This window comes from Herpailurus yagouaroundi, unplaced genomic scaffold (assembly GCF_014898765.1).
Source record: "Herpailurus yagouaroundi ecotype Mexico unplaced genomic scaffold, PumYag 202, whole genome shotgun sequence".
Lineage (NCBI taxonomy): Eukaryota > Metazoa > Chordata > Mammalia > Carnivora > Felidae > Herpailurus > Herpailurus yagouaroundi.
This window is the reverse complement of record NW_024412433.1, coordinates 196,418-207,141: the sequence shown is the minus strand read 5'-3', so window position 1 is coordinate 207,141 and position 10,724 is coordinate 196,418. Positions and strand designations below refer to the sequence as shown.

The 10,724-nt window shown below is 53.6% G+C and overlaps 2 protein-coding genes across 4 annotated transcripts in view; one reads left to right on the top strand and one right to left on the bottom strand.

Annotated features, from left to right (window-relative positions):
* DTYMK (deoxythymidylate kinase) overlaps window positions 1–413 on the bottom strand; it is a 6,843-nt gene extending 6,430 nt beyond the window's left edge. The window contains exon 1 of the mRNA XM_040450375.1: window positions 242–413. Coding sequence (XP_040306309.1) covers window positions 242–371 — 130 coding nt within the window. The 5' untranslated portion in view covers window positions 372–413. The remainder of the gene's footprint in view (window positions 1–241) is intronic.
* A 7,349-nt stretch (window positions 414–7,762) lies between these two features.
* ING5 (inhibitor of growth family member 5) overlaps window positions 7,763–10,724 on the top strand; it is a 23,156-nt gene continuing 20,194 nt past the window's right edge. The window contains exons 1-2 of one of the 3 annotated variants that reach the window (XM_040450372.1): window positions 7,763–7,965; window positions 10,283–10,354. In XM_040450372.1, coding sequence (XP_040306306.1) covers window positions 7,929–7,965; window positions 10,283–10,354 — 109 coding nt within the window. In that variant the 5' untranslated portion in view covers window positions 7,763–7,928. Of the gene's footprint in view, window positions 7,966–8,221; window positions 8,726–10,282; window positions 10,355–10,724 lie in introns of those variants that run through there. The other 2 variants (XM_040450374.1, XM_040450373.1) reach the window with 2 other exon arrangements.

Sequence of the window (10,724 nt, the reverse complement as noted above, 5' to 3'; positions counted from 1 at the left end):
GCTATCCAGAAAACCAAAAGCAGACACTGGGGTACGGACTACACATCAGCGCCAGGACACTGCTGGGGGTGACAGATCGGGTCGTCACCTCGCGACACCAGTCTCCTGAGTGTACGACCACGTCACGACCCCGCTTTAGAGAGGGCCGCCGGGTCGTACGTCCACTACAGACCCACGGAGCCGCACAAACACCAGGCCGAGCGGGACCGCGCACCGTCCGCCCCGCCGGCGCCACACCCACCCGGGAAGCGGAGCAGCTCGGCACGGTGGCCCGAGGCGCACAGCGTGGCCACCAGCTTGCGGCTCTGCGTGCTCTTTCCCGCGCGATCCACGCCCTCCAGCACGATGAGGGCTCCGCGCCGGCCCGCCATCGCGGCGCCTTCCCGCCACCCGCCGCGGTCCCGGGCCGCCCCGCCTTTCAGAGCGCCCATTGGCGGGCGTCCGCGGCGCGCGCTGTGATTGGCTGAAAGGGGCGCGGTCGCAGTGCGCGCTGGGAAGAACCGGTAGCTGCGGCGCGTGGCGAGACTGCTGAAATATCTGCGTCAGCGGAGCGCCGCCCGCGCGCGCTCTGGGATTGACTAAGGTGGGCCGTCTTCACTGCCGCACGCTGGGATTGGCTGCTGGCCCGGGGGTGGGGCGAAGGCGCTCTGGTCGGACACTGCCCCTTCCGGCGGAGTCCCAGTCTCCGGGCCCGGGCTGTGGCCGCTGTGGCCCAGGGCTGCGGGCCGTGCCGCGGACGGACTGAGCTGTCCCGTGGCGGCCGTGTAGTTCCGCGACAGTCGCGGGGAAGCGGTGGCGTTGTCGCTGTTCCTGAGGCCCGGGGTGCGCTTCAGAAGACACAGGCGGGCTCTCGGGAGAGGGACGGGGGCAGCTGTTCCGCCGCCTTGTGCCCGACTCCTGCCGTGGGGCGACGGCAAGGGGGGGCGGGTAGCTTCAGCGTGGAGAGGAGCGCCTGGCGTCCGGAAAGCGCCCTCTCCTGTGTGCTGTTGTCATGTTAGGGACACCCGGGCCGTTTGGGGTGCTTCAGGTGAGACTGTGCTCCTGGGGAGTCCGCCGGCCTCGCCTGGTGAGGGCGCTGTACCACCGTCGGGATCCCGCCCTCGCCACCTGCTCGCTTCCCTGGGGGCCCTGCCCAGGTGCCGTCACATGGGAAGCAGGACACAGAAGCTCGGGTGGTAATCGGCTGGGGGCCACGTTTCCCGGAATAGCCTCCATAACTGGATTAGAGATTGAGGATCGGAGGCAGTTGCAGGTAGAATTTTCTAGCGAGCCTCCTGGAGCACAGGCTTCCCTGCTGCAGCCCAGGAGACTGCCGAGGCTTCCGCACCACCCACGTCCTCGGTCGCGATCTCCCTGACTTTTCCCCCCAGGTCTTCGGGTTTGTACAAGACCCTGATGCCGCTCTTACCCAAGACACCTGGAATAACTTTATGTTTCCCCAACTGACCTTTGCCTGATTTGGTTTTCGGTTCTGGAAAAGGTGATAGATTATATCATCATTCCAAATCGTTTGCCTCATTCCTCGATGTCGATCTTCAGCGTATGACTTCCAACGCTGCTGTAATCAGAGATCACACGCACACTCTGACGCAGAAGCTTTAAAAGCTGGTGTGTGGTTCATCCATCCCCTTTGCCCCCAGTGCCAAAAGAGTTTTTGCATGGTTATGACTCTTTGTTCGTGCTGATCCCAGAGAGAAGGCCTGCAGCCCCTGCAGCTGATGGCACGACAGGAGTTAAGCCAGCGGGATTCCCTGTCCTTGATCCTGGGATCCCTTGTTACTGCAGCATGGCCTAGGAGGAGCTCACTGATACAAAGGCTGGTGCTTAATGTTCAGGGTGGGGAAGTAACATCCATTTGTTTGGTGTCTCCTAAAATGTCCATCTCCTTGCCTTCGAAAGTGTGAAAAGGATTAGAGTGGGGACGAGAACCTTCGCGGGGTCGGCAGGGCCCAGGGTAGCCTTGTGCCACGTCTGCAGGATGAGCTCACCAGGCTGCTGGGGAGGAACGTGAATGCAGGGACTTCCTGGCTGCCGGTGGAAATGGAGGAGCCTGGCTGTTGAGGGTCTTGGGTGCCGGGTGCTGGTGGGGGTGCCCTTTTGACTGCAGAGAAGGCTAACCTGGCACAAGCACGGTGATGTTGTTAAGATACAGCAAACAGTTTTGCTTCCATCGCTAAGGACATGTCACGCCTCTCAAATATCAGGATGACTCTAACTGCCCGTGTCAGAATCCCAGCCTCACTGTGGCTTAAATCACCAGGATGTTTCGTTATCTCATATAACTCGAAGTTCAGAGTTAGGCAGCTGAGAACTGCTTCCTTTGCTAGGTGATGTTGAAGGTCAGGTCCACATTTTAGTTCTACTTTTCCCTCATGGTCACAGGGTGACTTCCGCCTCTTCTTGCATCCAGTGCTGATCTCATAGCCCTGCGGTGGGCAGAGGGGCACCATTGGCTCTGGACATCGGTCTCCTTTCTGCTCTGCCACGGTGGGGGAGTCAGGTCTCGGGCCTGATTTTCAGCATGGTCTGTCCTGAAGCAGTGAGTCCTCTTCCCCAGACCATGGAGGCCTTGTAGGTGGGCACAGGACATCCACTTCATGGACGACGTTATGCACTTCCAGGTCTAAGTGTGCTTGGAGACAGAGGTGAGATAAAATGGGTTGTAAGTTGAGAGTTGGTGACACTGGCTGATGGGCACACAGAGCTTCTTAGGTCCTCTCTACTCTTAATGTGTTTGCGATTGTCCATTAAAAAACAAAAAGACTTGGGGTGCCTGGCTGGCTCACAGTTGGTGGAGTGTGCGACTTGATCTCGGGGTTGTGAGTTCGAGCCCTACATTGGGTGTAGAGGTTACTTAAAAATAAAATCTTAAAAAAAAAAATCACTAAAACCCTTTTACTGTTGCCTTCTCAGGTGTGTTGTACCTTTCACCTCGCAGGAATGTGTCAGACACTGGTGCTGTGGAGCAAAGACCCTCTCACTGTGTTAGCTTGGCTACCATATCGAAACACCACAGACCGGGAGGCTCAGATGGCACCAGTCTTTCTATCAGAGGTGTGGAGAGAGATCTCTGGCGTCTCTTCCTCCTCTTAATTACTTTTCCAAATACAGTCACACTGTGGGCTAGGAGTCATCCTATGAGTTTGGGGGGATATTCAGTCCATAGCACTCACCTACTTCCAGAAGCCTGCTGGGCACATCGGTGCCTTACCAGACTCTTTTTCCCAGCCCCACTTGCAGTTAGGTGTGGCCAGGTAACTGCCAATTAAACGTGAGTGGGGGGGGGGGGGGCCCGGGGGGGTCAGTTGGTTAAGTGTCTGATTTTGGCCCAGGTCATGAGCTCACAGTTCGTGAGTGTTGTCAACAAGAGCCTGCTTCAGATCCTTGGTCCCTCTCTCTCTACCTCCCCCCCCAAATAAACATTTAAAAAATAAATAAATGTGAGTAGATACGGTATGTGCTCCTTGAGACAGCAAACAGTGCTCTCCCTTTGCCCACTGCTCCCTCTTGTTGCAACCCAGCCTTGCCTCTGCTGATGATGACAAAGCTCCCTGGGGGAGACACCATGCTTGGAGGAATCTGGGCCCCTGAGCGACCCCAGGGAGCATGGTTGCCACATCCTGGACTCTACATTGGGACTGTTACATAAGAAATAAAATTCTGTCTTTTCCAAGCCACTGGATCTTGGTTGGGTTTCTTTATGTCAGAGTAGCTTACTCTTGCCCAAAATGCCCCCCAACTGTTTCTCGATTAGGGGACATTTTGATGGTCACAACTTGGGAAAGTGCTATCTAGTGAGTAGAAGCCAGGGATGCTGTTAAGCATCCTACAGGGCACAGCACAGCCCCCCTCCCCACCCCCACCTCCACAGCAAAGAGTTTTCTGGCCCAAGGTGTCAACAGTGCTGAGATTGAGAAACCTGCTCTTAAGTACGCTGCAGTAACAGTAGACAGTGAGGGAGTCATCTCTGATAGTTTCTAAAACAGGGTCTCTGTAAGAGAATTCATCAGCTTTGTCACGTGAACGAAAGAAGACAAATGGTTATCTGGAAGGAGTTACTCTTTTTTTTTTAATTCTTAAGAGAGAGACGGAGCATGAGCAGGGGAGGGGCAGAGAGAGAGAGGGAGACACAGAATCTGAAGCAGGCTCCAGGCTGTGAGCTGTTCGCACAGACCCTGACGCCAGGCTCGAACTCATGAAACACGAGATCATGGACAAAAAGTGTAGAAACATGCTTAGTGGAGTGTCAGTTGGTATTATTTTCCCTTGGGCAATTCATTTAGAAGTATCAACACTTAGAACATGCAATAGTTTTTGAGCTAGCAATTCCATTTCTAAGAATTTATCCTAAAGGGCTAATAGGACAGTGTGTAAATCAGAGCTGTCCACAACCATTGCTACTCCTCCCATTGAGAGGTGTGTTTAATTCCCCTCCCCTCAAATCGGAGTTGGCCCCAACAATTTGCTCGACCAATAAAATGTAGCGAGGTGTCTCGGGACTTCCAAGGGGCATTCGCAAGTATTGCAGCTTCTACGGAGGCCTGGAGATCTCGGGAAGCCCTGCATGGCCATGTGCGAAGTACTACCACGTGGGACAGCTATGCTGGAGAGGTCCTATGTAAGTGCCCTGGTCCATAATGCCAGTTGAATGCCACCTTCCAGTCACCCCAGTGATCTCTACAGTCTCCCATAGAAAAAAGAATCCCCTGCTTGAGCCCTGCTGCAATGTGTGACTCATAAAAATTATAAGTGATAATAAAATGGTTCCTTTAAGCCACTGTTTTCAGGTAGTTTATTATGCAGGAATAAATAACTGGAACACACAGATACATACAGCCATATGAATAAATGTTCAACAGGGCATTATTTATGGTAATGAAAAATTGAAAACAATCAAAATATTAAACATCTATTGTTAAAATGTGGTACACCAATGAAAATATATCTAGTCAACAAAATGAAGTGGAATTGAGTAAAACACGGCCAGATGTTTGCAAAGAGTATTAAGTTAGAGATGTAAATAGTAGAAAAATGGATAGTATGATTCACCAATAAGAAAACCAACAGTCCAATTTAAAAAATGGGCAAAATTTATGAACAGACACCTCACAAAGGAAGATATACAGATGGCACATATATGTGTGAACAAGTGCTCAAAATCATGTCATTAGGGAATTGCAAAAAAACAAAGAACTATTTCTACACACCTGTTAGAATGGCCCAAATCTGGAACACTTATGACACCAGGTGCTAGTGACGATACGGGGCAACAGGAACTCTCATTCACTGCTGATGGAAATGCAAAATGATACGACCACTTTGGAAGACAGTTTGGTAGTTTCTACAAACGTAGACAATCTTACACTTCTTTGTATTTAACAAAAGGAATTGAAAACATGTCCACACAAAAACCTGTATACAAGTGATTATACTATGGGAATGCAAACTGGTGCAGCCACTATGGAAAACAGTATGGAGTTTCCTCAAAAAATTAAAAATAGAACTATCCTATGACCCAGCAATTGCACTACTAGAATGAAATCTTGCCATTTGCAACTACATGGATGAAACTAGAGGGTATTATGGTAAAGCGAAATTAGAGAAAGACAAATATCATATGACTTCACTCATATGAGGACTTTGAGAGACAAAAAAGATGAACATAAGGGAAGGGAAGCAAAAAAATATATATAAAAACAGGGATGGGGACAAAACAAGAGACTCAAATATGGAGAACAAACAGGGTTACTGGAGGGGTTGTGGGAGGGGGGATGGGCTAAATGGGTAAGGGGCATTAAGGAATCTACTTCTGAAACCATTGTTGCACCATGTGCTAACTTGGATGTAAATTTAAAAAAATGACTATACTAGCTTTATTCATAATTTCCAAAACTTGGAAGCAACCAAGATCTCTTTCAGTAGGTGAATGGGTAAACTATGGTACACCCAGACAATGAAATATTACTCAGCGTTAATAAGAAATGAGCCGTCAAATCACAAAAAAAAACATGGAGGTGGGGCACATGTGTGGCTCGGTCAGTTAAGCATCTGAATTCAGCTCAGGTCACGATCTCACGTTTCCTGAGTTCGAGCCCCACGTCAGGCTCTGTGCTAACAGCTCGGAGCCTGGAGCCTGCTTACGATTCTGTGTCTCCCTCTTTCTCTGCCCGGCCCCCACTCGAGATCTGTTTCTGTCTCTGTCAAAAATAAACAAACATTAAAAAAAAAAGCATGGAAGAAACTTAAATGCATGTTGCTAAGTGAAAGAAGCCAATCTGACAAGGCTACATACTGTGTGATTCCAACTATATGACATTTTGGGAAAGGGAAAACTATGAAGTAAGATCAGTGTTTGCTAGGGGTTATGGGGAGTGGGGAGAGAGCTGGAAAGGTGGAGCACAGGATTTTTAGGGCAGAGAAACAATTCTGTATATTATACACGTCATTCTACATTTGTCAAAACCTATGGAATGTTCAATAGAGTGAACCCTAATGTTAACTATGGACTTTAATAGTAATGTATCAATATTATTTAATTTTTTTAAAAGTTTATTTTTGAGAGAGAGAGAGAGAGAGAGAGAGAGAGAGAGAATCTGAAGTGAGCCCTGCACTGTCAGCACAGAGCCTGACTGGGGGCTTGAACTCAGGAACCATAAAATCATGACCTGAGCTGAAGTCTGACACTTAACGGACTGAGCCACCCAGGCGCCCCTCATCAGTTATGATAAATGTACCACAGTAATGCAAATTATATCAGGGCTGTGTGTACACGCATGTGTATGTGTTTAAGGATAAAAGGTATATAGGAACTTTTGTCAATTTTTCTGTAAACTTACAACTACTCTAAAAGATAAAGTCTATTTAGTTAAAAAAAAACAAAACAAAAAAAAACCAACCATGGCCATTTAAAACAAAAAAGGTCGGTAGTGGGGCGCCTGGGTGGCTCAGTCAGTTAAGCATCCGACTTTGGCTCAGGTCATGATCTTGCGGTCCGTGGGTTCAGGCCCCACGTCGGGCTCTGTGCTGACAGCTCAGAGCCTGGAGCCTGTTTCGGATTCTGTGTCTCCTTCTCTCTCTGACCCTCCCCCGTTCATGATCTCTTTCTGTCTCAAAAATAAACCTTAAAAAAAAAAAAAAGTCGGTAGTGTCCAATTACGTGCATTTTTTCATCAAGCACAGAAAGGGGACCAGAAGGGATGCACCCAACTTGCTAACATTCGGATTCAAAGGTGAATAAGACAGAGATCTGTACACTTAGGAGGTGGGGAAACTCGAAAATCCTGTACGACTTGAATTTTTTCAGCGAACGTAACAAATGGAAATTCGTTAGTGTTTGACAGGTTTAGGGGGGAGTCACGAGGGGGCTACATGTTTATACACGCATCCCGAATAACGAAACTCCCCTGGTCAGGGTGTGCTAACTTGCGGGAGGGCACCCTGGAACCTCCGGGGCCCGGGCCCCTTCTCCCCAGCACAGCGGCCGACGCGGCGAGCCCGCGCTCTACCTGCACGTGCGTCGCCCACCGCCCTGCCGGACGCTGGCGACACCGCGCGCGCTCGCCGTACCACACTCGTCACACCCGACCCGCACCTGTTACGCGCCAGCGCTGCCGCCAGGCGGGGGACGGGGGCCCGGGGATCCGGGGCCGCGCGGACAGGTGCGGGCTTCCAGGGTGCGCGGCGCCCACGACCCCGCCTCCGGGCCGGGTCCCCTACCCCGCCCGGCGCCAGGCCAAAACCTGCTCGCGCGCGGCGCCGCGCGCAGCCTGCCGACCGGAAGCCAGGGGGCGTGCCCAGATGGCACCCCCGCCCCCTACGCGAGGGCCAATCAACACTCGAGGCTCATTAATAGTGAACGCGCCGGCCCCGCCTCCGCCCCTCGCGGCACCGCCCGCCCGCGCAGACCTAGAGCGCGGCCGCGGACGAAGATGGCGACCGCCATGTACTTGGAGCACTACCTGGACAGTAAGCGTCCCTCGCGGCCCCCGAGCCCGGCGCCCGCACAGGGTACCCCCCTCACGGTTCCCCACGGACACCAGGCGCTGCGTGCGGACCCCGAGGACTCGTGGGGGTGGCGAGGGCAGTCCGGAGGCGGCGGGGGTGGCGAGGGCGCGCGCGGGGCGGGGCGGGGCCGCAAGGAGATGCGCGCGGGGGGCGCGGCGCAGGGTCCCACCGTCACGGCCGCGCCAATTCCAGGTGCGTCACGGAGGGGCGGGGCCGGTTGGCGTGGGGCGGGGCCGGTTGGCGTGGGGCGTGGCTTGCGTGTCACGGCCCCGCCCTTCCCATGCTAGGCCCCGCCCCTGCCTTCAGCGGCGTACCGCCTTCCCGGCCCTCAGTCTCTCTTGGGAGAGGCCTAGCTCAGGGCCCCGCTCCGCCCTTCCCTACCCCCCTCCGCTGTCTTGGCCCGGTCCCCCGCCCCGGCCCCGCTCCCACCCAGTTGACTGGCGCAGGGGGTTGAGCCCTGAGCCCGTATCCCCTCGGACGCTGGACCGGGCCTGGGCGGGGGGTGGGCGGGATTCCGGCCGTGTTTCTGTGCCTGCTCGTGCAGTGACCTGGGAGTTGGGGGAGACGATACTGGCTGGAGAGTGTCCTCGGGTGCCTGTGTTTCTGCGTGGCCGGGGACGGAGGAGGGGGACTCGCAGGTGTTCAGGGCAGTGATCGGCACCACGGGCAGACGTCTGTGAGGCGCTTCCTGCAGGCGTCGTTCTGTCCACATGTAGCACAGGTTGGAGCTTCCTAAGAACTCCTGGGCAGATGGTTATTGCCCTCATTTCACAGATGGGGAAATGCAGGCTGCAGAGGCTAAGTAGCTTGTCAAGGTCATGCACTCTTGCTGGTCTGGCTCTGGCTAGGTGATGGCCTGGCGGGAGGGGGTGGGCGGGGCTGGTGGAGGGGAGCTGGAGAGCTGTATTGCAGTGGGAATATACGCGGTCCCTGGTACCTGGCTGCTTGGGAACCCCACCTGCAGCTCTAGCAGGAGCAGTTGGAAGTGAACCGTTGCTCTGGGGGAGACGGTGGGGACCTCCCAGGCCAAGCGTGAGCGCTGGCGGGCGGGGGGCGGTGTCCTAGGTGGGAGAGCACCCTGGAGGGGAGGAGGCTCTTCCCTGCAGCACTCATTACAGAACCACGATGACCTCATCTGCTGAACCCATCTGCTGGGGCTTGCTCTTCTCTGTCCTGGTACCTTCCCAGTGGGCCCCATTTGGAGGGTTTGAGGATCGTGAGTTCCATCATGCTCTGGGCACCTGTGTGAAAGCTCAGGATGGACATGCCTACTCGCTTGTGTGCCAGGGAAGCAGACTCTGTCCTCCTTTTCCTGGAACTTACTTTCACATGGGGCAGACAGATTTTTTTTAAAAGCTCACAGCCGAAGAAGGGCCATGAAGGACCCCAGCAGGTTGCTAGAGCACTGAGGTAGCACTGTCCTGCAGAGCCCAGGGTAGGACAGAGCGGGGAGGTCCATGGGAGGGTGTGGTGAGCCTAGAGGCTGTGGAGGGAGTTTGTGCCATTGTCTGGCTGAGCTGGGCAGCTTTAAGCAGCAGCTTTGTAAAGACCGGATTTAGCCCTACACCAATCACCGTCAGCTGAAGACAGTGGAGGGGGTTAGGACTGAGCATGGGAGCCAGTTAGGGGCCTGTTGAGGCTGTGCAGGCAGGCTGGAAGGTTGTCCTGGAGTAGGAGGATTGCAGTGCAGAGGGGAAAGCAGTGTGGGGTGGGGTCCTCCACCCATGCTGTTCAGCATGGTCTGTTTAACTTGGAAGTAATCAAACAAGCGGATGAAGAGCTCAGTGCCTCGGTTGTAGTAGCAGCCCTTCAGGTGCTCAGCAGCCCCGTGGTCAGTGCCTGATGTGTTGTGTAGCCCGGAGAGACCATATCCATCCTTGCTTGCTGTTCTACCCCGTGAATGGGTTTTCACAGTAAATCGGGGGGGAAGATCAAAGAGACCCCAGGGTTTTGGTCTTACTCACTGTGGTGAGGTATTGAGAGGGGAGGAGTGACTGGGGGGTGTGGGGTGGACAGTCACACGGGCCACTTCCCCACCTCTGCTCGCAGCTCCAGGAGAAGTCCCTCTAATTTCTCCAGCTTCCAACAACATCTGAAGCCTGTGAGTCTATTATCAGTGTTTGGTACCCGTTCCCCAAAAGATACCTTAATCCTTTTCCTCCCCAAATCCTAACACAAACAGGAAACGACGTGAGCTTATTTTTTGTAGATTTTAGGTATAAAGTCTGGAAGGCAGATTTTGTCCTGCTCCCGAGAAGTACATGTCTCTGTGTTTCAGGTATCGAGAACCTTCCTTGTGAGCTGCAGAGGAACTTCCAGCTCATGAGAGAGCTGGACCAGAGGACGGAAGGTGGGTCCAGGCCTTACAGTACAGCCAGCGGTGTGCTCTGACAATTGGGGAGAGGGGGCTCCAAGATACTGGGGTGGCACTGGTCTCCCAGGGGACCCAAGACAGTGGGGCTGCAGCCTAGCCTTAAACTTTGGGCATTGTTTGGTGTCTTATGGAGTGTGCTGACACTTTAAAATTAGACTTAGGGGCGCCTGGGGGGGCTCAGTCGGTTAAGCATCTGACTTTGGCTCAGGTCATGATCTCATGGCTTGTGAGTTCAAGCCCCGCATCAGGCTCTGTGCTAACAACTCAGAGTCTGGAGCTGCTTTGGATTCTGTGTCTTCCTCTCTCTGCCCCTCCCTCACTCACGCTTTGTCTCTCTCAAATATAA